The sequence below is a fragment of the Giraffa tippelskirchi genome, chromosome 12 (assembly GCF_054371585.1).
Source record: "Giraffa tippelskirchi isolate mGirTip1 chromosome 12, T2T-mGirTip1v1.2.pri, whole genome shotgun sequence".
Classification (NCBI taxonomy): Eukaryota; Metazoa; Chordata; class Mammalia; order Artiodactyla; family Giraffidae; genus Giraffa; species Giraffa tippelskirchi.
Window position 1 is genome coordinate 99,038,593 of NC_137286.1, and position 24,880 is coordinate 99,063,472.

The 24,880-nt window shown below is 40.4% G+C and overlaps 1 protein-coding gene across 1 annotated transcript in view; it reads right to left on the bottom strand.

Moving 5' to 3' along the window:
• Nucleotides 1-24,880, bottom strand: part of KL (klotho) — a 37,729-nt gene that overhangs the window by 8,779 nt on the left and 4,070 nt on the right. The window contains exons 2-3 of the mRNA XM_081551865.1: nucleotides 1,778-2,288; nucleotides 499-767 (exon numbers count right to left, since the gene is read on the bottom strand). Coding sequence (XP_081407991.1) covers nucleotides 499-767; nucleotides 1,778-2,288 — 780 coding nt within the window. The remainder of the gene's footprint in view (nucleotides 1-498; nucleotides 768-1,777; nucleotides 2,289-24,880) is intronic.

Consider the following 24,880-nt stretch of genomic DNA (forward strand, 5'->3'; position numbering starts at 1 on the left):
AGCATTCCGATCAGTGCATCACTGGGCAAGGGCTCTCATTCCAGAGATATTTCCACAATCTTGGGGGTTCCACAGTTATGCCTCAGGAGGGCTCTGCCTAATGTCCCTGCCTCCATCTCAGCAGCTCCAGTGAGATCTCAGATAGTGTGGAGTTCTGTGGAGTTCTTCTTTATGGAAGAACTCAACAACTACTTTAAAAGGGATTGAAAACCACGGTATTAAAAGAGAGTGTTTTATCTTTTACTATCTCATCAGATCTTAAAGATGGATATATTTTAAATCTGTTCCCTTTTGGAGCTGATTTAAAGTGCAGGATGAAGCCAGGAAGATTTTTGGAGAGAAGTGTGCAGCATTCCAAATGATGCCTTTTGTGCACTCGTTAAGGAACCATGTTTGGCCTGAGGAATGGATCACGTGCCATGACAACCTAATAAGGAAGCACTACTTACTAGACATAGGCTTGGTGAGACTGCGGATTGGTTTTGTCAGCTGACTTACTTGAATGCAGTTGTCAACAACTCCCCAAGCAAAGTCACAGGGAAATGTCCCTTCTAGGGGTTGGTTTTCAGGTAAAGGAGGGAAGCCATTGTTCTCTATCAGCTTTTGGTAGAACAAGGCTGAAGACTTCGGCAACAACTTCTTGTCCTGGCTTAGAAAGTCGACGTAAAAGAGTCCACGTCTGATGCTGTAGCCCCGGTGCCACTCGAAGCCATCCATGAGTGACCAGGCTGTGTACCCAATGACATTCACCCCGTCCAGCCTGATGGCTGCAAAGGAAAGAGGACAAGAGCATCGTGACCCTATGATGGGCACTCGCCACGTGATTCAAGAGCATTTGAGGATTTTACTATTTCAGGAAATAACTTAAGTATAATGTTTATTGTTTGGTAAACTGATGACGTTTCTCACTGATGAAAGGCTCTGATAGAACCAAGTGCATGCGTGCTCAGTCATGTTCAAGTCTTTGCAACCCCCATGGACTGTAGTCCGCCAGGCTCCTCTGTCCATGGGATTTCCCAGGCAAGAATACTAGCGTGGGTTGCTATTTCCTACTCCAGGGGATCTTCCCGACCCAGGGATCAAACACATGTCTCTTGTATCTCCTGCATTGGCAGACAGAGTCTTTACCACTGTGCCACCTGGGACGCCATTAGAACCTAGAGAACTCTGCAAATAAATGTCCTCACAAATAGGCTTATCTCCAATATATTTTTATTTGGATTTCCCTTGTTTCTAATGGGTGCTCTTTGGGCTAATGTGTCTTGTTCTACTTTTCTATCCTAAGTAGCTACCTTTGTGCTTGATGCAGTAAATAAATGAATTAAGTCTTTAAAGACATGGACTACTTACTCTTTGCCAGAAAATATTGATATTCCTTTTTTTAAAAAAAAACAAATATGAAGTGTTTTATTCAGTACAAGAATCTAAGCCAGAAAAATGTGTACAGGGATCTAGAGATCTTGGGATTTACTTAATCTTTCATATAATGTAAAAATCTAGAGTAGTAACTCTGAAAGTCAAGTAATTTTAACCATTATAAACTTTATAATTATATGAACATTCTAACATTTCTCATTTATGAAATGAACTTAAAAAATTAAGTTCCTCAAGCCCCCAGATGAGAAAGGTGCTATATAAATGCATTCCTACTATTGCCAAAATGAATTTCTACATTCTGATTAAAAACTATAAATTCACAAAGTTTATTAAGATCATCTTAAGGATTGTTTTTCCAGTGGATTTTGACAGGAAATTAGGATTTTATGTTCAGTCCTACCTTTTAAGGTTTCCATTATGAATTTTTTGAGGTAATACATATACTTGGCATCATCTCTCTTGGTGGTCCCTGAAACAAACCAGCCATTCTCCACAATGAATATTTGAGGGTGGTTATACTCAAGGTCAATCCAGGAAAGGAGTTGCCTCAGGCTGGGAGATTCCAGTTGGCGGAATTTCATCTGAGGGTCCAACAGTTGAAAACTCAAGGTTGGGCCAAAGGAAAGAGCAAAAAAGTCGGCTGTTCCCTTGATGAACTTCTTCTCAGGTTCAGTAAAATCAGGCAGAAGAGATGAAAGGTTATTCTTCATGCTCTCAGGATAGTCTCCATCAATAAATATGGGTTTGGCAAACCAGCCCAGGACAAAGTCAAGAGATTTTTGACATTCTTTGATGCTGTGTTCAGTCATTCTTCGAGGACTGATCCAGTGGGAGCTTAGGGCAATGGACACCTGGCCTCCCTGAGTGGGGCGGAAAGAAGTATCGTAGAGATGCCAGATTTTGGCATGAGCCTATAAAGAGAAAAACCATGGTGAATTTATCTCTGATTGTGAGCAGAAAAACAACATGTGTTTGAAACTCCAGTTCTAGTTCTGTTTCTCATCAAGTCTAACTAACCTAATGACTAATCCCTCAATGTAAAAGTCACCTGAAACCAATAAATAATTCCAGAGGCAAGTCAGGTCACAGTGAGCTGCTACCATAACTGGAATCATTGTCATTGTTTTTCAGCAGCCCATGGAAAAATACGAATTTATAGTGTTGAATGTGTTGTTATTATTCATACTTTGAAAAGTTAATGGAATAAGAACTTGCTGTAATATCTTACTACTTAACTGACTTTGGATTATGTACTTTATAATTAATAGGTTTCATGAAAAGAACCAATCCCACATCTGTGATTACACCAGGAATTTCTAAATAGGATTATATATATATTTTTTATCCTAAGGGACAGAGAGTTTTCAAGTTGACACAAGTTGTTGGAGTCAAGTTAATATTTTGTATTCATCTCTCATAACAAAATTCTAACACGTGTTCTCACAATCTTTGTTCTTCTCTTTAAGAAGAAATCAGTGCATTAAATTAAAGAACCAACTCCAATATCTAACCTTGGCCCACCCTCCAGAACTCTGGGACACTGCTGGCTTATTGCCAACCCTCGCAGAGTGCAAGACACAAGCCAAAAGCAGAAAACACTTAAATGCACCTTCAAGGAAATCAGATGTCCACAGTCAGCACTCAGCTGGGAGTTTCCTACAGCAATGAAATGGGCTTTGCTTCCATAAGATCAACTGTAGACTCCCATAAGATCTTGTGAACTTCTATTTGTTTCCTTTCTATTTACAAAGAATAGTGTTTTTTTTCTTCCTTAAGTTTCTCTTACTTTTGAATTCCTGATTTATTCCCCCTGTTTATATCTAAATACAAGAGCCATTTCTCAGCCTTTTGCTCTCCTAACATATTCTCTTAGAATACTCTGTCCTAATTCTGTGTGATTCACGTTCTCCCAGTGATCTTGCCAGTGTTCACCCCACTCCCCGGCCCTGAAGAAGCTCTCGCACTCATACGCCAAACAGCCTCCTCCTTGTCCCTTAATATGTTTCTCTCAGTTCATTTCAGCGCAAGTGTCCAAGAATGGCCTCATCCTCATCCTTATGGGTTCAGCCAAACATTCCAATGGAATCAAATAATGCATTCTTTCATTTTTAGTTTCTTAGTAAATACCTGCTATTCTTCATTTCATGAAATATCTTTTATTTATGACCTGAGGCAGCTATCTCTATGCTAAGAAGAAAAAAGAGAATAAAATATTGATCAGAAGAATAATGGCCTTTGCCCATGTGATTCAAGGAACTAGGATTTGATTGTGCTTGCTGCTGGATTTGTGAGGTGTCCCACCTTTCTCTGTCTTCCTCACCTCTATCAACCTATCTTACCCTCCCAGCTGACAAGAAATCTCATCAGTTAAGAGTTAAGCAGAATAGAAAGGGAGAGATTCAGGCTACAGTAGGCAGAATGTTAGACTAGAGGACTTTCCTAATTTGGCTGGTTTGAAGCCTACAGAGAGTCATGACCTAAACCTAACAGACATACCTCCACAGAACAAGTGCTGTGATGGGGAAAGTCAGGAGGCCCGGGAGAAGTGTGAGTAGCCACGAATGGCCCAATCTGGCTCCGTTTAGCAGGTATGAGTCAGAACCATGCAGTAGAACGTCTACAATCACACACCACTCTTCTAGCCCTGAGCGCTCTGACATGGCTCAGAGGAGGTTTAGCAAGGAGACAAATGACCTTGGCTATAGGAAAGTGCACATGTGGTATTTGATGGCAGATAAAATTCCTGTGCCATCACTTTCTGTGTGTGCCTTTGACCATATACCTTAACTTGAGTAGGTAAGACTAACTTTCATGTGTCTCTCATAGGCTATAATGAGGATTAAATGAAATAAAATACTTTATGTAAAACACCTAACAGAGTTTCCATACAGTAGGGTCTCCATGAATGCTTATTCCTTCTTTCCCTAAAGGATCAACAGAACAAAAAGAAAACACAGCAGGCAAAGGAAATTCCACCTGCTAAGGAATTCAGCCTATAGCAGTGACGTGATACGACCTGGAGTCTGGGTTAGAAGAATCTTAAGTTGGGCTCCCAAATCCTCTTCCCATTACCAGTGTAAGCCTCAGGTATTTCTCTTTTTTTTAAATTAATTAATTTATTTTAATTGGAGGCTAATTACTTTACAATATTGTAGTGGTTTTTGCTATACGTTGACATGAATCAGCCATGGATGTACATGTGTCCCCCATCCTGAACCCCCCTCCCACCTCCCTTCCCAACCCATCCCTCAGGGTTGTCCCAGTGCACCAGCCCTGAGCGCCCTGTCTCATGCTTCTTTGTACAAATGGGAATAGCATCTGTTCTCCTGCAGGAACATGGCAAGGATTAAATTATATGAAACAATTCAAAGTGTTTTTCTAGTGGTCAATTATTTTAGAAAAATGTAGTATAAATTTGTAGCATTGGAAAGTGTGATGATTAGTTTTATGTGTTGATTGACTGGGCTAAGGGACCCAACCAGATTGCTGGTAAACTATGTGTCAAGAGTTTAACTAAGCTACTTCATGATGTTCTGCCTTGGCATCCCTTTTGTTGAACCTTGTGTCCTGCAGCAACCTTGTGTCCACTAGCCCCGTCAAGGTAGCACATGCCCTGGATAACAGCCCACAATCACAAATTACTATGAGTTCCTCACAAATTAATATGACTTCCCCACCAGCCCTTGTGATCAACAGTTCTCCCCTGCCTCCCACCATCTACATGCCTTATGCACTCCTTAGGTGAGACTTCCCTGGGGCTTACCAAAAGCCCACTTTTGGTTTGAATTGACCCATCTGGCCCAGGAACCCCAAAGCACTCACACATGGACCCTCTTCAAGGCATGTGTCCAGGGTCCTGTCTCTCTCTCTTTCTCTGTCATCCTGTGTGGTCCCTCAAGGAGTCCACGTACTTCCTCCAGGACCTGTCAGTGACAGACTTCTCTATTTCAATTTCTCTTTTGATCTATTATTAAACCAAGGCTCAGCTTAGGCACCCTGTGTTCCACTTAACAAATGTTAAGTTCTGTTTAGGTCGTGGATTCATCTCAATGAAGATGCCTGGTTGGCAGCTGGGTAAATAAGTCTGAAGTTGGAGAAAACATGGATGGTATTAATCACTCAAATGTACCTCAGAGGTAATACTGAATGGGTCACTTTTTTAAATCATTCTTTAAATTTTTTAAAAATTGAAATGGAATAATTCCTAAAGGATTAATTTAATCCTACAAATAATCTTAATTAAATGGACTGAGACCAATGATGAAATAACTGAAATGCAGGCCATAAAGAGAAAATCTTTTAGTTCAGTACAGTTCAGTTGCTCAGTCGTGTCCGACTCTTTGCAACCCCATGGACTGCAGCTCACCAGGCCTCCCTGTCCATCACCAACTCCCGGAGTTTACTCAAATTCATGTCCACTGAGTCAATGATGCCATCCAACCATCTTATCCTCTGTCGTCCCCTTCTCCTCCTGCCTTCTATCTTTCCCAGCATTAGGGTCTTTTCCAGTAAGTCGGTTCTTCGCATCAGGTGGCCAAAGTAAATCATTAGAGGGCTAATTGGCGTCCACTCCCTACTCAGGAAGAGCCCTCAAGATATTGTTTTGGTTCTAAAATAAAGGTGCACCCTTTTGAGAAAGGTCAAAGGAGTAGACAGATTTCAGAGAGCACGGGAGATTTTTTTCCCCCCATTTGGCATCCTCTTAACACTAAGAACAGTATCACAGTTACATATCTAAGGACTTTTTCTAACAGTGCAGCTACCCTGCACTGTTACACAAGCACACCAACTAGCCTAATGTTCATGACTGTAGACCAAATTATTACTCTTAGTTCTATCAGCACAGCCTCATGCATTGTAAACTGAAGTTTATTAAGAGAGAATTTAAGCAGACTCCCCCCAAAATAACCATTTAATAGTGCACATAAATAACTTCCCAAAAAAGCCCGCTGTAGCTTTTATCCCCCAGATAACCAATAGTTCTGTGTGCAGTTCCTCAGAAGTTGCCAGGAACCTGCTTCTGTCATCCAGGCCCTAACCTGTGCCCAGGGCCTCAGAGTATCACCCTCCCTGACACCTCGGCACACAAATCATGGATATAGGAAGCAGCTGAGCTTGCTTGACTTTATTTTGTACTTCTTAGGTCATTCCCTTCTCCCAGGGATCTTCCTGACCCAGGGATCAAATCTGGGTCTCCCACATGGCAGGCGGAGTCTTTACCATCTGAGCCACTTGGGAAGCCCTCTTAGGCAATTAAACAAGTAAAATTTCTAGCTCAATCACCAAGCCATACAGCCTCCCACAAATTAACACTTTCCTATCAACACATACCTCATCACTCCCCAACTCAGTTCTTTGGTTACAGTCAGGTCAGTTTCTCATTACCCTTCATCCAGCCTGTACCTAACTTGGATGACAATCTGTCAATCCTGAAATAACATTCTGCTTTTTCCTCTATCATCTATATCCCTCTCTGCCTTCTGTTTAGACTTGCCTCTTCCAAGAAGCAGTCCCTCATGTATCCTGATCACCCTTACTGCTGGGCTTCCCTGGTGGCTCAGTGGTAACGCATCCACCTGCCAATGCAGGAGGCGTGAGTTCAACCCCTGGGTCAGGAAGATTCCCCAGAGAAGGAAATGGTGACCCTCTCCAGTGTTCTTGCCTGGGGAATTCCATGGACAGAGGAGCCTGGGGGGCTACAGTCCGTCGGAAAGCAAGAGTCGTATACAACTTAGCAAATCACCACCTTCACCACCACCACTCTCACTGCTGTTTTCCCCGTTACTACTTCCCTGATGGTAATGGTGCTTTGCAAGATCAATCCCCAAAGTCCCCCAAAGTCATTGGAGCTCCGTTCTGTGACTTGTCCCAGCATCTTTCTAATAAAGTCCCTTTCCCTCTTTAACCTAGTTTTAGTTGGGCTTTGTCCTTTGCAAATATAGAATTCCTTAATACACATATAACCAAACTTGAGATTCTATAAGAACTCACTCAAAGGCATGCTTTTACAACTAGACAAGATAGAGATCAAGGTAGATTTTTTTAAAACCATGATGTAGTTTCAGAGTTTTGTTACTTATGATCATTTTGTCTGGATTTTTCCAAAGTAGGTTACAGAAAAGGCCTTACTCGTTTGTTTTACTTCAAATGAAGTTAAAAATTATTTCATAACTCACTCTGGGAAAATATATCAATAAATCGGAGATTAGGTTTCTTGCCTCATTAATTTATCTGTACAGAACCAATCAACATCAGTTAAATCATTCTATTTAATACTAAATCATGCTGCTACCAAAATCCTTCCAATCACTGATGCTAGGTTGTTAACAAAATATCCGGCTTATGACCAGAATCTGTCTGGTCCATTAATCACAGCATTATCAGCAACACAGAGGAGTTCTAGCTCCTGGTGTTTGCATCTGTTTTTCTAACAGCAACAAAATGAGAGCTGAGAAAGGAACAGGTAGGGGAGACATTAGGCTAGATGAGAAAAAGCAACAAGAAGATCAAGGACTCAGATAAGGGATATATTCACAAGATCAGCAAAAGCATCAGAAGTTCCATCAGTCAACCATGCTCTTTTCAATAAACATCTATCACTATAATCACCGAAGTAATCCTATAATACCCTCATGAAACAGCTACTCTCTGATTTCAACAGAGTTGAGAAAAGTGGAGTTTTTTCCGTAACAGTCACCTTTACTTTCTAAATGTTTACCTCAATGTTTACCTCTGTCTGCTCCTCTAATTCTCCTGCTTTGACTTATCAACAGCAGATGCCAACCAACTGACTCTCTCTGAGACTTTAAGATCATTTCTCAGCTCCCAGGCTCATTTCTAGCTCTTTGCTTTGGAAATAACTCAATTTTTATTGCAGGAGAGAACACCTTTCACCTAAAGAAAAAGTGACATGTGGATGTGTCATGAGGGCTTCTATACTGTGAGACAGGATAAGATTACAGAAATAGGACATATTTAGCCAATAATGAAAGTAATCTGCCTGTCCCCTTTCCCTTCTTTTTCCCATCTGCCTTATGTGGCAGCAGTTTCTACACGGTTTTAAGTCAAAGTTTTTCATACCACAGATTCCAGTTGTGAAATCAAGTTTGTGTAGCCACAATGATTTTCAAAATGGAAATAAAATAGAACTAATTTGAAAACATCAGGGGACTTCCCTGGTGGTCCAGTGGCTAAGACTGTGCACTCCCAATGCAGGGGACCTGGGTTTGATCCCTAGTTCCCAAGTGCCACAACTAAGAGTTCAAATGCCGCAATTAAAGATCCTAGATGCTGCAATGAAAGATCCCACAGGCCTCAACAGAGATCGAAAATTCTACGTGCTACAACTAAGACTCAGTGCAGCCAAAATAAACAAATATTTTTTAAAAAAACAAAAAAGAAAATAAAGTGCACCACATGTCATAAGGCTAAGTATTGCTCTGTGAAACATCTCTGTTGTGTATGTGTCAACATGTGAAATGCCTTTCTTACTGCTGGGGGTCAAGGTCAAAAGAGTTTGAAAGTCACTGATCTACATTAAGGAATATTTTCCTTCTGCAAGTATTTATTAAGCACTTACTATATGGCGACCCACTCCAATATTCTTGCTTGGGAAATCCCAAGGACAGAGGAGCCTAGCAGGCTACAGTCCATGAGTTGGACACTGGGCAAAAGAGTCGGATACGACTCGGCAACTAAACAACAACTATTGACTTGGCCCAGTTCTGGTGTTTAGGGATCCAACAGTGAACAAGTCAGAGAAAAACAACTACCCTCATGGAGCTCCCATCTCAGTGGGAGGAAGGATAACAAACAACAAACATAACAAACTAAAAAGAATGTTAAAGGGTGATAAGTGGGGAGTTCCCTGATGACCCGGTGGTTGTGGGGTCTGCCTGCCTGTGCACGGGATGTGGGTTCAATCCCTGGTCCAGGAAGATCCCAACGCCACAGAGCAGCTGGGCCTGTGTGCCACAACTACTGAGCCCAGGCTCTAGAGCCGTGCCCCACAGCTGAAGAAGCCATCGCAACGAGAGGCCAGTGCACCACAGTAAAGAGTGTCACCTGCTTGCAGCAACTAGAGAAAGCCTGCGTGCAGCAATGAAGACCCAGCATAGCCAAAAACAAGTAAAAAAAATTTTTTTAATAGGTGATAAATGGTATGAAAACAAGGGAGGCCTGGTGCCAAGGAGAGAGATGCAATTGTTTTTGGTGACATTCACAAGAGTCTTTCTTTTCCTTTCATTGACTGCTGTCGTTTTAATCTTTTCATTTTCCATCTCAATAGGACAAAATCCATATATGGATTGCCTATTAGGCAAGAATCCTTTCCATAAACATCTACCCTTACAGAACTTAAAACACCCTGATCCACAGTAAACAGCAAACCTAACAAAGGTGCACTCTCCGATCTTTACCCGCAGAAAATCAGAGAACAGGATTAACCTGGGCAGGCCTGCTCAGAAGGACACGAGTAATCCTTCTGCCCCACTTCCAAGTCTAGGAAAAATGTTCCTTACAGTCTCCCTTTGTGATCATAAATAATCCCCAAAGATTATTCTTTATCACACACAAAAAAAGCAGGTCCACTTGGGCTTTCGTCAGATTCATTTACCAAAGTTCATCAAGGGTATTAATTAACACACATAAGCCTCTTGCCCCTGCAGTATTGCTCAACTACTAAATGCAAAGAATGAGCTGGGGGCTGCATAAGGAATCGCAGGCTGCATTTTTAATAACCACTATGACGCCAGAGGCCGTGTGTTTGTTTTTGTTTTGTTTTTTAATTGCTCTTCTAGGGTCTTCTATTCTGAAGCTAAAAACCAAAGCCAAGAAATTCGTGTTCGCACATTTTATCTGCCATACCTACAAAGTTGATGAACTCCTCTCTCTTCCAGGTTCCCAGGAAGTGCTTCTTGAGCCAGGAAGGGGTCCCCATTAAGTCTGGGGTGCTGGGAGAAGCTTTTTAAATGGGGTGTTCAGGATGTGCCTCATTTGAGAAAGTGGCTTCTGAGCACAGGCTTACCGGAAGTGAGGGAGCTATGGATCTGGAGGTTGGGGGGTGAAGAACACTCCAGGCAGACAGAAGAGCCAGATAAAAGGGCCCCAAGGCACAAGAGCCAGTACTTCCTGCTTCGGGAAAGCAGTGGGTGAGGGGACAGGGGACTGAGCTGAGGCCAGATATGTTAAACAGCTGTGAAGTGAGGGTGCTTCCAGCATAGGGAACTGGAATCCTAACTGCTTGATCTGTCTTCCTCTATGATGGCGAAAGGGAAAATTCAAAACCGCAGGGCTTAAACATGAAAGGAAAAGAAAAAAAAAGAAGAAAATCTTTTTAATCAAATTGTAAATGACATGGTTTTCATTCCCCCATTTTCTTTATTTCTCACAGAGTAGCAATAAAAACTAGGAAACAGCCACGGACGGTTCCTGCTGTAACTCCTCCTGAGAGACTGTTGGGTTTCTTTCCGTTTTCAGAAATGAGAATGATGAAGAAAAAAAAAAAGAGCTCTGAATTGAAATATACTTTTTCATGACTATTATTTGAATTATCATGGAATCATTATCTCACTAAGCAAATATTTACACAACAGGCAAGTTATTATGCAGGCAATATGCAGAGATTGCAGCACAGGTATACAAAGTGATGATGATGACACCAGAATGAAAGTGTCATAAGAAGGATTTAAAAAAAAAAAAAAATTAGGGAAGGACTTCCCTGGTGGGTCAGTGCAGGAGGTGTGGGTTCAATTCCTGGTCAGGGAGCTAAGATTCCATGTGCCCCATGGCCAAAAAAACTAAAACATGAAACAGAAACAATATTGTAACAAATTCAATGGAGACTTTAAAAATGGTCTACATCCAAAAAAAAAAAAATACATCAGGGATTCAGAGAAAACAAAAAGTGCTTCTTGTTGAGGGACATCATAAGAAGTCTTTGTGGAGGAGGAAGTTTCAAAACCACAAATTGAAAGATGTGTACGTCCTGGGGAGATGGAAAAAAGGCATTCTCAGCAGATCACAGTGAGCTAGAAAGCCTAAGATGCTGTGTCGAAATGTTTTTTTCTGAAGATAGCACATCCCCCATGGCTCTCACATTGTGACCTTGCCATTCCTCACAGGGGGTGGGGGGTCGTGGGGGGAGGGGGATGTTGTGACTTCTCTGCCAGAAGCTGACACTGCATGACATCGAGGCTAATCAAAAGTCACACATGTATACCCATGGTGGATTCATGTCAATGTATGGCAAAACCAATACAATATTATAAAGTTAAAAAATAGATAAATAAACTAATTAAAAAAAAAAATCAGTACCACGTCCTCCTAGTTCTCTTGGGATTCTTGCTGGGGGAAGCAGCTGCCACACAGTAAGTCTAAACTAACTTGAGACCACCGTGTTGTTGAGGCTCTGGGACATCTGGTCATTTTGGACGCCCAGCCTGGTCAAACCCTAAATGACTTGCAGCCCACTGAAAAATTGCCCAGATGTGCCTTTCCCCAATTCTGACCCACAAAATTAAATGTTTTCTAAAAGCCAATAAGTTTGGGCATATTACAAAGCAATAGTAAGGAGAACAGTTGTCTGTGGGTTAGTAGTGCTGTTTTGTTTTGTTTTAATTAGCAGTGATGAGTCTCCAGATGTTAATGAAGGTTAAAGACATTAATGACTCGGAATTTCCCTGGTGGTCCCATGGTTAAGACTTCACGTTTCCACTGAAGGGGGCACAGGTTCGATCCCTGGTCGGGGATTTAAGATCCCACATGTTGCCCAGCAAGCCAAAAAATAAGCAAACAAACAAATAAATGAAGGCACTGGTGACTCCTACATTTCTGACCACTGAATGTGAGGACAAGGAGGGAACTCAGTCTTGGAGTAAGGCAGTGAGCACTGGAAACAGGAGTTCAGAAAACCTGGGTTCTGATTCCAATTCAATCCCTTGGTAGTTTAGATCCCTAAACTCTGAGCCTCTCAACTCATTTACCTACCTGCCCCCTCCCCCAAAAATACACAAAAGCATTTCAGAAACTTTAAAGCATTATTCAGTGGTACAGGTGTTTTCAAAATTATTTTAATTAAATAAATCCATTCATGTAGTTTAAAAATCAGAGGCTTATGAAAAACAGTAAACATCTTTCCTACCCCATCTCAAACTCCCACTTCTGCTCCCTGCAGACAACTACATTTAACTTTTTGCTGTTTCTTTTAGTAATCACTACTGTATTTCTAAATAATATGCTTCTTCCAACATTTAATAATTCATCATAATAATGAAAAGCCAACTTTCACATCTCTCAATTTTCTTCCCTCATTCTCCCAAATGTTTGCTCTTATTCAAATCATTAATCAATAGCCACACCCAGGATCTCATATAAATATTGTTCACTGCAGAGCCAAATAGGAGTCTATAACATTTCCCTTTCTTTCGTACAGCTTCTTGTTTTCCCTTGAATAAATAATCACCTCATTATTAAATTTGTGTAATATTTCCTATGTGTTTTAATGTTTTTGTGATTCTCCATCATATTCACTACCATACCCTCTATTCTACTGATTCTGCTTTTTCACTTAGAGTTCTTCCTTCTCTTGTATCCTCTTGGTTCCATCTGGACTAGATGCTGTCTAGAAATGCTCTCATCCTAGGATTTTTCTTTATTTCTTACTGATGATAGTCATAGTTTTCTAGATCCAATTTCTCCCCATTTACTCTACAATTTTGTTGATACATGCCTTAGCTTCTTGGGAAAGATTACACAGAAGGCAAGCTTTCTAAACCCCTACAAAGAACTGTGCATCCATTGTGCTAGGAATTCAGATGGATCTTTAAAGCTAAAGGCTTGTGTTCTTCAGTTCTGGAGGATTTTCCTATATTAGTTCTTAATTTCCTGCTCTCCATTTCCTTATTTTCTTCCTGGAACTCCTATTAGTTTGACGTTGGACTCGTGTGTTTCATATTTTAAATCTTTTCCCCTTTCTTTAATGTTTCCAGGTCTTGGTCATTTTGTACTACTTTGGAGGCATTTCTTTTCCTCTATCTTTCAATCTTTTTACTAAGCATTTTATATCAACAATCACCTTGTTGATGATCGAGAATGTTTTCATATTCTCTGATTCTTCCTTTTTCAGTTTGTGTGTATTTAATTTCCTGCATAGTGTGTTTCTTCCTGGTTTGTTTTTCTGTGTATTTATTTTATTCTCACTGTTTCATGTGGAGCACTTTCCTTAAATATCTTGATGATTTGCTGTCCATTCATATTTAAGAGAAAAATACTTAAAAATGGGTCAAAATTATAGGCATGGGAACACCTTATAGGAACAAGCTATGCCCTGTGCTGATTTACCAGGAAGTCAGTCACTTCATCAGGGACTTGTGTGTGTGCTCAGTTGCCCGACCCCGTGGACTGTAGCCCACCAGGTTCCTCTGTCCATGGGATTTTCCGGGCAAGCACACTAGAGCAGGTTGCCATTTCCTGCTCCAGAATATCTTCCCGACCCAGAGATCAAACCCGAGTCACTTGAATCTCCTGCATTGGCAGGCAGATTCTTTACCTCGGTATCACCTGGGAAACCCATGTCATGCTTACTTTTATTTTTTTGAGGTGACCTTTAAAAATCAAGAAATTTCGCTCAAAATTCTAAGTTTCTAGCTTTTACAATCAGAGAATCTGGCAGGACCATCCCTCATCCCTCCTGACAGAGGTTTACTTGGGGTACATGCTCCCCAAGGGCCACAACTTCCCCCACACCAGCCCACTTCTCTCGAGTGAAACAACCTCTTTGCCCTGTTAGGCATTACACTTCTCAGCAGGTCACCCAGCCAGGCATGAATTCATCAAGCTATCAACCCTCATGTTACTCTGAGCTTGCTCAGCAGAACTGTATCTACGTAAAATAAAATCTAGGATTACAAACTGCGTATACAGTACATGACTTGTACAAGAGGCACAAACACCCAGTGATATTCGAGTGATTGAGCTTATTTGTACAAAAGACATCTATTTCTAAAAATCAGTTTATTACCCTCAATATAATAAAGTTGATTTGAACGTCAGCACTGCGTTGGGAGGTTGACTGATCATTTTAATTATCTAACTTCCTTAATCCACTGCCTTTGTTTTGTCTCCTGAAGACCACCAGGCCTCCTCTAATCTTCCAGATCTTTCTTAGATTGTCTTTATCTATCCTGGGTAGTCCTTTTAACTACTGTCACCAGCATGTTTGACTCTGTTGCCTCTTGCCCTTCTATCGTATCTATCCTCAGACTACATTCTAGACTTGGATTCCTAATCACAGCAGGAGGAAAGCACTCCAGGAGACTACATGCCATTCCAAATTCATCATCTCCAAAAAAGACCTACCTACCAAAAGGATTTGCAGTTATAATTATGAAACGGCCATCCAGTACTTTGAGGGATCATCGAACATAAGGTGTTTAAAGAATGAAAATGTTCTTAATTTTTAACAGGGAATAAAATATGCATTTCAGAAACAACAGACCCATGAGCAAAATTACATAACAGCTTAATAAAAATACACCAGTACAGAAAGAGAGGAAAATGAGGAAGCAACATGGATTCATAAAATAAATGCCAAACCAGCACCCAATTAATTTTTTTTACAGTTGTATAGCTTGTCTGGAAACACAATAGACTTTCTATGTAATAGTTTTGACAACTGTCAGATCTTCTTGGAATATTCTTGCAGTCAAAAAGAAGAAAAGTCGGACATATACAAGGATACTACTGTAGATATATGGATAACTAATACTTGAAGGGCCATATTTTAAGAGTGTTTTTTGATTAAACAAAAATTTACTCATTTGTTGTTAGGTGTCAAACACTGATAGATGTTTGAAACATGATTAGTGGCAGACAGTCCACTTGGGCGAAGATGACTAACAATACCCTATAGGGTTTACTCATGGCCCTGTTTTTTTTCAACATTTTTATTATTTTATCAAAAGGATGAAAACTCAGACAGTGTTAATCTGAAAATTAGGAAATACCTTGAAGCTTGATTCAAAAATAATTTTCCAGGCTGAAATGATGCAAATATCTGCCATAACAACAAAATTAAATTTTAAAGTGGTGGTAAAAATTATTTCTTTTTTTAATTTTTAGGCAACTTAAAATAATAATCATAGTTTCCTGCCCTACTCCTCACCCCCATTGTCCCCAGATACCTCCCCAGAGGTAGCCATCTTTTACTTTTATGACATTTTCTTTTGATATCTACACATTTCCAAGGGGCTTCCCAGGTGGCTCAGTGGCAAAGGACCCACCTGCCAATGCAAGAGATACAAGAGACATGGCTTCGATCCCTGAGTCGGGAAGACCCCCTGAAGGAGGAAATGGCAGCTCACTCCAGTATTCTTGCCTGGAGAATTCCATGGACAGAGGAGCCTGACAGGCTACAGTCTGTGGGGTTGCAAAAAGTCAGACATGACTGAGCACACAGCACATTTCCACACTTCCCTACTTTAGACAGGATCCGTTGACTTCCTGATACAGTAGATGAGAATTTAGCTTTCTCACAGAGGCAATTTCGTTATACAGCAGGATCTGGTTGAATAATATTCAGTACTGACATTACTCTGCCAACACGACTATGACTCAGAGCCAGGCATTCTAATGTGGCAATTAAGACTAAGTTTCCATTCTTATTTTTGTTTTCCTTGAAGTTAATCATTGCATTGCTTTTTTACTTCCTTGGTTTTCTTTGCACCGATGGCTAATTCTTCTCACACTTTCCAATAGCACAAACTTCTGCAAGGTCACATCGGCCTCCAATATTTTTCTTGGAGACACACTTCTGGAATCTTCCCCTCTTCCAGACTGGTTGCTCTTAGGTCTGCTGCACAGATTTCCAATTCGTCATCATGCTCCCGAGTTAGATCTACTGTTCAGAACATTCTATGTCTTCTTCCATCTGATCTGTATCATGCTACATGGAATTCTTCCTCCAAAAACTTCCCTATAAGGCATTCAAGATGTATTTTCTGAGACTTTGGATGTCTTGAAATCTCATTATTCTACCCTCATGAATGACTGATAGTACAGGTAAATACATTCTGGTTGGAAATAATTTTCATTCCTTTCTTCTAAACAGCATAACTCGCTGGTTTTTTTGGTAGTGGTGAAAATGTGTCAGTTCTCCTGCCATGAGAAGCATAATTGACGGATTGCGCCAGTTGCTACCCCCGTCACCCTCCACTGCACTGGCCCTGAGGCCATGCTTCTCAATGGCTACTCCCTTATGACTGAAACAAGCCAGGGGTACTAAGCAGACCTGTTCCTGCAAGCCATGGACTCCTCCAATGGGAATGATGGCTCAGAACTTCTCACGGGCCTGGTTGGCTCTTTCTTAGACCTATACTGCCATCTGAGACTCTTCTCGTCCCATGCCCCCTCCTTCCCATGCTCATGTGTCAGACAGCCATCGTGTCCTAAAGGCTCAGCTGCCTTCTCTGGCTCCTCCCCCTTTTCATTCTACAGTTGTTGCCCATCAATAAATGTCCTGCACATCTAATGCTGTCTTGACATCTGCTTCTCAGAAGGCCAACTAAACCCAACTGAGGTTTGATTTCCCGGAAGGCAAAGCACATGCCATTCTGAGTGATATTCAGGGGGGCAGATAGACCTCTGTCACAAGATGGTGCCCTAATTGCTAAGTATTTCACCAGCAGTAACCTGGGGGAATGTCTTAGTTGGGAGGAATGCTGCTACAAATGCAATGATTCAGGCATTCCAATTCCTATGAAAAGAGAAGAATGAACTGGTTTCTGCTATATTGTATTGTGTCCTTACAGAGAGATATAAGAGCCAGAAGGTCTGATTGGTAGCCTACAGAGAGGCTCTTATCTCTGGAACTTTCAAGAGGGAGTGATCCAGAAAGAAAAGTTCCAATGTGAAAGTAGTTATCAAGTTTTTGCTTGCATCACACTTGTTACTGTCCCATTGAACAAAACAAGTCACATGTTGTAGCCCATAGACTATGTGGGATTCGAGTATACAGAACTGAGAAGCATAGTTCAATGGGGTCCCCAGACACAACACTATTGCACCCCTCTCTTTCCGGAACTCCTATTATTTCAATGTTGGACCTCTGGATGGTTCACTAATTTTCTTACTTTTATTCTATAATTGTCCATCCTTTTGCCTTCTTGCTCTGTTCTTACAAAGATTTCTTCACCTGTATTTTCCAATCTATTAAATTTTTCAATTCTGCTATATTTAATTTTCATGTGTTCTTTCCACCCACCTATTTTATTGTATTATCCTATTCCTATTTTCTAGATGCAACATATTCTCTTAACTCTTTAAGAGTTTACTGAGGTTTCTTAAAATTTATTTTTCTTTATTGATATATAATTCACATATAATGTTATATTAGCTTCAGGTACACAACACAGATTACATATATTATGCAATGGTCGTCACCATAAGTCTGGTCAACATTTATCACCAAATACAGTTCCAGTTTTTTTTCTTACAAGAACTTTTAAGATTAAACTCCCTTAGCATTCTCAAATACACAATACAGTATTAACTATAATCACAAAGTTGTACATTTCATCCTATGACTTCCTTATTTTTATAACTAGAATTTTGTATCTTTTGACTGTCTTTTTTTTCTTTTAGCTTTTTTTCTCCCCATATAGTCTCAGTTTCCTCCAAGTTTTCTCCCCCAAAAGCTGTTTTTTTTTCCTATTTAGGTGGGTCTCAGTCTTTCACATTAGACACTTTCCTCAGATCCTGTTGATTCCTAATTGTCTACTCATGTTTAAGAATGAGAAACAAAAACCCTGACTGGAAGATCTGAGCATGTGGGTGGGGTGTGTTGACTTCAAGCTTCACTGTGGAGTGATCTGTCTCTGCTATTTTGTTGTGGAAACTTTAGGACCAGTGTCTTAGGTCTTTCCACATGAGCTCATCAGATTCCCAGGAGAAGATGCTTCCAGTCCCTACCTGGAGAGCAGAAGTCACATGGCCTGTTGGGCAAGAAGGGCTGGGGGTGGAATAAAAAGAGGGGCTGGGAAAGGGGGTGTTGTCTCCACTTCCGGTCTCATATGCTCACTTAGTCCCTCTTTTCAGTGTGGTGCTCATGCCCTCAAATATGCCTGAGGTCCCTCAGTCCAGACACTTTTCCATTTTATACGCTCCAGAAAATTCACTTTGAGTTTTCTCCTTGAGCGGAGAAGCGACATACACCCAGCAGTGGGGATGATGGGGAAGAGATCCAGAAATCCAGTTGTTTCTTACCCAGCTTTCAACCAGTTCTCATTTTAGCACCCACGCCCTTCAGCTACCAGTTCCAGAGTACCTGGTCTTGCTATTCTCTGAGATTCTGCAATCGTAGGATTGGTTCTTGGCTTCTCCCACAGCCAATCTAGTAGTCAGCTTGCTCGGGTTCACTGAGTCAGGAATTCCCCACCATCTGCTTCTCAGCTTTTGAAGTTTTGTTTTCACTCTGTTCTCTCCACTCTGTGTCTCCCTTCCCTCCTTTCCTCCTTCCCGCCCCTTGCCCATTCCCCTTTCTTTGTTTTAACTGTTTCTTTGCTGATGGTTACCTTATTAAAGGGTTTCCCTTGTGGCTCAGATGGTAAAGAATCTGCCTACAATGCAGAAGACCCAGGTTCTATCCTTGGGTCATGAAGATCCTCCAGGAATACTACCCACTTCAGTATTCTTGCTGGGAGAATTCCATGGACAGAGGAGCCTGGGAGGCTACAGTCCACGGGGTCACAAAGAGTTGGACGCAACTGAGCAACAGTTACTGAAGTTTAATGGGGTTTCAAGAGAGAAAAATTCGATGGGTAGATTCAATCTGCCATCTTTTCCCAGAAACACTACTTACGACTTCTCCACCACAAAAGTATCACATTTTGCTTATAGAACAATTAGAAAAAATCCAGAAAATCAGAGAAAATAAAATTACCCATATCAGGCACCTAAAAATTGTATACCGCAGATTCAGGCATGGATTCCGTGAAGGAACAACACCTAAACCCAAGCGAGCGGCTATTGCAGCATCCAGTTCATCTTAAGGATTTCAACGATTAGTCGCGCAATAAATGTTCTGGCTTTTAAAAAGAAAAAAAAAAAAAAATTACCCATAACACCACTATCTAGAAATACCCCCAAATGGCAAGTGATATAAACATGACTCCTGGCATCACAAAGCTGAGATCTTTGCAAGGGGAAGACCAAGGAACAAATTACTTCAATAAAATTTGTGAAATATTATAAGACGGGCAGGACAGAATTGTACGGAGCAGAAAGCAGGGATAGCAAATCTAGGCTTGGCATGTCAGGAAAAAAGCTGGGGGAAAGGGCAGCATCTGGAGAATGCTCTCCACTCATTCACACTCACACAGCTAAGATATCTAAGAAGCATAATATAGCAAATGGCATTTTTCTCTTAATAATATACCATGTGCAACTTTTTAATCACCATACATTAATTTTTTAATGGCCAAACACTACTCCACTATACCTGTTCACTGCTACTCCTTTAACTGCTCACCCTAATATATTTAGGTGATGTTCAATTTTTAAGAAGTATTCACCATCTGTCATAATCCTCCTCTCACCTTTACATATTGAGGATGAAATTTAATAAGATTAAAAGTTCAAAAATAAACAACAAAAGGAGATGACAGGGAAAGTCTGGTTTAAGAGCAATTTACACAGGGAAAAATGTTAAAGCCTGAGAGGTTTTAGCTGACCTCAAACCAATCTGAGTCCGCAGGAAGCTGACAGCCAAAGCTGACAATGCAGGCTTGGACGGCAGGGTTAGGATTCAGTGTCCAGAACAAGAAATATGCACTGAATATTGGAGGCAGCTGAAACTTGGTTTGCACATTGAATCTTAAGAGAAGCCTCCACGTCCTTCTCTTTGCCTTTCCAGCCACTCGATGCACTGATCCTGTGGCATGCACTAGGCATTGCTTCACCTGGTGTGGCTGCACAACTGGCCCCCAGGACACAGAACCCAGAACACCCTTGCAATCCTGGGTGTCCTCAGTCATCTCCACCATCCACAGCCCCTTGGTAAGGACGATGGACTGGGCAGGTCCCACAGACAGCCAACTCTGTTCTGCACTGATCCTCAAAGACATACCCACCCTGGGGAGATATTAATAGAAAGGTCAACTGTTCCTTCTCCCTCCCCACCTTCTCCTCAAGGGTCAGAAGATAAAGAGGCCTCTCAAAGGTCACATTTGCTTTCTCAGAATTCAACCACCTTCCTGTCTGCCCCACTGCATCTCCCCAAGAAGAAGCTCTGACTAAATGGCATCTCCCTTTAATTCTTCTTGGAGGAGTGACCTTGAATGTGAATAAAGGAGAAAATATTTAGGAAGAACATAGTGGCCTTTTCAGATATTTGAAAAGCTGTCGCCACAAAAAGCAATTTGTTTTATTTTTTGATGTGAGGAAGGCAGAGACAACCAGGGGTGAGTCCTCTATAGAGGCAGGTTTCTAATCAATATAAAAGATAAAATCAAGTGGGCTACTTGAGAGAAGCTGGGTTGCTCTTGCTAGAAATAGTTGAGCAGAAGCCAGAGTATCCCAGGACAAATGCAAGGAGTTGGTCCAGAGAAGAAATCTGACCTAAGATTCCTCTGTTGCCTTTTTATTCTAATTATCAAATAATAGTGCATTTACAGACATGGAAATAATATCTGTTCAACCATTATATTTAAAGCATTAGCCACTCAGTTGTGTCTGACTTTTTACAACCCCATGGACTGTAGCCCACCAGGCTCCTCTGTCCATGGGATTCTCCAGGCAAGAATACTGAAGCAGGTTGCCATTCCCTCCTCCAGGGGATCTTCCCAACCCAGGGATCGAACCCCGGTCTCTGCACTGCAGCCAGATTCTTTACCATCTGAGTCACCAGGGAAGGCTTAATGTATAAAACTGGTTTCAGTTTATCTTGACTATTTTATCAAACTATAAATGGTACTGGTTCATGGCTGATGTTCTGACATCCATACTGCAAACAATAATGTTATTAATAAAAAAATATCTATTCAGACTGGGGCCATGTAAGTTGACTAAACATTTGTCTTAAGTCAATATACCAAATTATATCAGTCATAAATTTTAGTAAATTTCCTTTAAACATCAAGAAAACGTACTTGGTAATAGGTTTTATGTAAAACAGGTCATTTCAAAACTGATTTAAAAACCTAGTCAAATGCTGCTGAAATAACTGCAAAGACTGTCCCACTGAATGCTTCAGGTTATGAATGAAGTTAAGTGAGGCAACAATTTCTAATGCATTTGTCTAATTCCTTTCATCTAAACAGCTCAAGTGGATCACTTCTCAAGTTCTTTTGCTTTTATTGAGTATAGAGATTCATACCTCACCTTTGTAGAGCTCTTTACATTTTTCAGAACATGTTGACATACCTGATTTTGTTTTAATTTTCACAATGTATCTGAGAGATGGACAGTGTGGGGGAGATCACTGCTTGTCCTTAATGACCTGTTCCCAGTTGATTTGCTGAGCACACAGCTCCGCAGCTGCAGTACGCCTCTGCTCCTTGCACCATGTGACTGAATTCTGTCAATGGGAGGTGAGTGGAAGAGATGGTGCAGCCTTCAGGTGAAGCTCCCACAAGGTCACATACTCCTCCTTCCCTATCCCCCCATCCACTGGATGAAAATGGGGATATTATCTGCCTTGGAAATGCACAGAGGTCACATTCCTGTCTGGGTAGAAATTGTTTGCCTTGTTCTTCCTCGCTTTTTAAAACTTCTGCCCAGATACTAGGTGAGAAAGCAGATTGCAGATATTCAATTTACAAGAAACAAAAGAAGGACATATTGAAATAAGTAAAGATTATTTTACATCTGTGTTTATTCATTCATTAAAATTGGTATCAGTATTTCCTCTGCTCCAAGGACTGAGATAAGTGCTAAAAATTTAAAAATAAATACGATATATAGTCTCTGGCCTCAAAGAACCACAAATGAGTAAATGATCCTCTGCCTTTTGTTATTGCAAAAGGGGAATACTTGAGTCAAGTCTTTGAAGGATAAATAAGAGTTTATCCCAAGATAGAAGAGCTATAGTGATACTTTAGTTTATCTCTGTACCCAGAATATATCAAAATAGAGCATATAAAAGGTAGATTAAGCTTATTTGTTCAAATATATTACGCTTATCTGTTTAAATATATGCTTAAATTATTTTTAAGTATATAAATACATAATTATATAAATAAATATAATATACAAATAAAGCATAATTATATATTTAAATTATGCTTATCTGTTTAAATATAGATCACCGACATGATGGACATGAGTTTGAGCAAGTCCTGGGAGTTGGTGATGGACAGGGAAGCCTAGAGTGCTGCACTCCATGGTGTCACAAAGAGTTGGACACGACTGAGCAATTGAGATTACAAGCATCACTTTGTAGTTTCCTGAGATGCAGATCTTAAAGGATTCAGAAACAGTATGCATTTTTACTTACCCTCTCTTTATTTCTTGTCCTTCCAATTTTGTTTTTTATTCTCTTCCTAGATCTAAAATTTCCTTTATGCCTTAAAAAGATAACATTCCTTTTAAACATCCAGAAAAAGTATTTGGTAATATGTTTTATGTAAAATAGGTGATTTCAAAACTGATTTGAAAATCTAGTCAAATGCTGCTGAAATAATTACAAAGAAACATACTTTTTGTATGAATTAACTTTAAAATTCTGGCTTGGAACACCGTATTGTTTGAAAAATTAAGATAACTCAGAAGACTTCTGTGTGCAAACTTCATGACTAACTACTATATTCAAGTAACATGGTTATGCATTCAGTCATTTTGCACTAGAGAAATGCACAATGACATTATTTGAATGCTTAGTATTCCCTCTTCAACTCAAAAGAATTGACATTGTTAAACACTACTTTGATTTTGAAATTATTTTATTAGTTTTTTTCCTATTCTTAAATTTTTTCTTGGACTTGATTGTGACCTTTAAAAAACATTGTGTTCAATCAGATATTCAAAGAAGAGTGAGTCAAGCTCTTCAGGAGATATTTTAACCATTTCTGATTAAATACATTATTGAATTCAGTAGTCTATAAAATACATTAACATTCAACTCAGTTGATTATTCCAGCAATGTACCAAAAAATTTTAATGAGCAAAAAATTGGTAAAGTGCTTCACAAAAGTACATAGCCTTCTAATTCGAATATGTATCTAATAGATAAATTGCCTCCACTATTACTTGGGGAAGGACAGCTCAACCAGGTAAAAAAGCCACTTCCAATATATGCTCCTAAAACCAGCCAGGAGAATTCCCCCATCTCCCATTCTGAAAACTTCATCATAATGTTTCATAGTGATTATAGACAGTTTTCAGTTGTTTGGAAACTTTCACAATGGAGTCGTACATGTGATGATGAACCTTAAATTCTTACTGAAAATGTCAGATTCTGCACCATTATAATTACTGATCTTACTCTCTGATTAGGATTTAATACCTCCTGTCCCATAAGAAAGTGGCTAGAAAATTGATGAAGAGAACAGATCCTAGGAACATGAGTTTATAAGGGCAGAGTCAGGCTGTTAAATAGCCAGAAGTCACTGACTTACCAAGGGCAAGATGACATTTTAGGATAAATGAAGTGAACGTGTTTTCCTCACTTAAGGAATTACCCGGCTAGTGAAACAAATGATTAAATGAAAGAAAAAGTGTGGTAGGGGGCATCAGAGTGAAGCACTGTGCATTTCACAGAAGGAACAGATGGCATTCGAGTGTAGGGTCAAAGGGAGCATGTGAGCTAGTTCTTAAAGAAAAAATGTGATTTTAATAAACAGGGGACTTTATCTTGTTCATACATAATGATATCCTTGGGAATATCCACCAAGGCAAACTGCAAGGAGCAAGGGCAGAAGCAAGGATATCAGTCATTAGGCTGTTCCATTGATCCAGGCAGAATGTGATGGGGGCTTGGACCTGGAGTTTTAGGTAGAGAAGTGGCTGGATTCTGTATACATTTTGAAGGTAAGTAGAGCTATAGGATTGGTTGATGGATTGAACATAAGATTTAAGAGAAAGGAAGAAGTCCAACCAACTGAAAGAGCAAAGCTACCATGATGGAGATGGGGAAGACAGGAATTTGCTTTTGGATGTTAAATGTGACGTGTCTATTTGACATCAAAGAGGATAAGCTCTACACTCTATCTGAGTGTAGAGCTCAGGGCAGAAGTTCTGGCTAGAGACTCAAAATTTGGAGTCATCAGGATATAGAGTCTTCAAAGAACTCATTTGGAGTGAATCTAGAGCAGAGGCCCCAGGAGGGAGCCCCCAGCACTCCAACATTTAGAGACATGACAGGGAGGAATAAGCAAAGGGAAGTGGGAAGAAGTTGCCAGTGAGCTGAGAGAAGAAGGGAGAGACAGCGGGGTTCTGGAAGCCAAGCTAAGAAAGTGTGTCAAGAAAGAGAAGAGAGGCTGGACAGATGCTGTAGACAGATCAGCTGACAGGA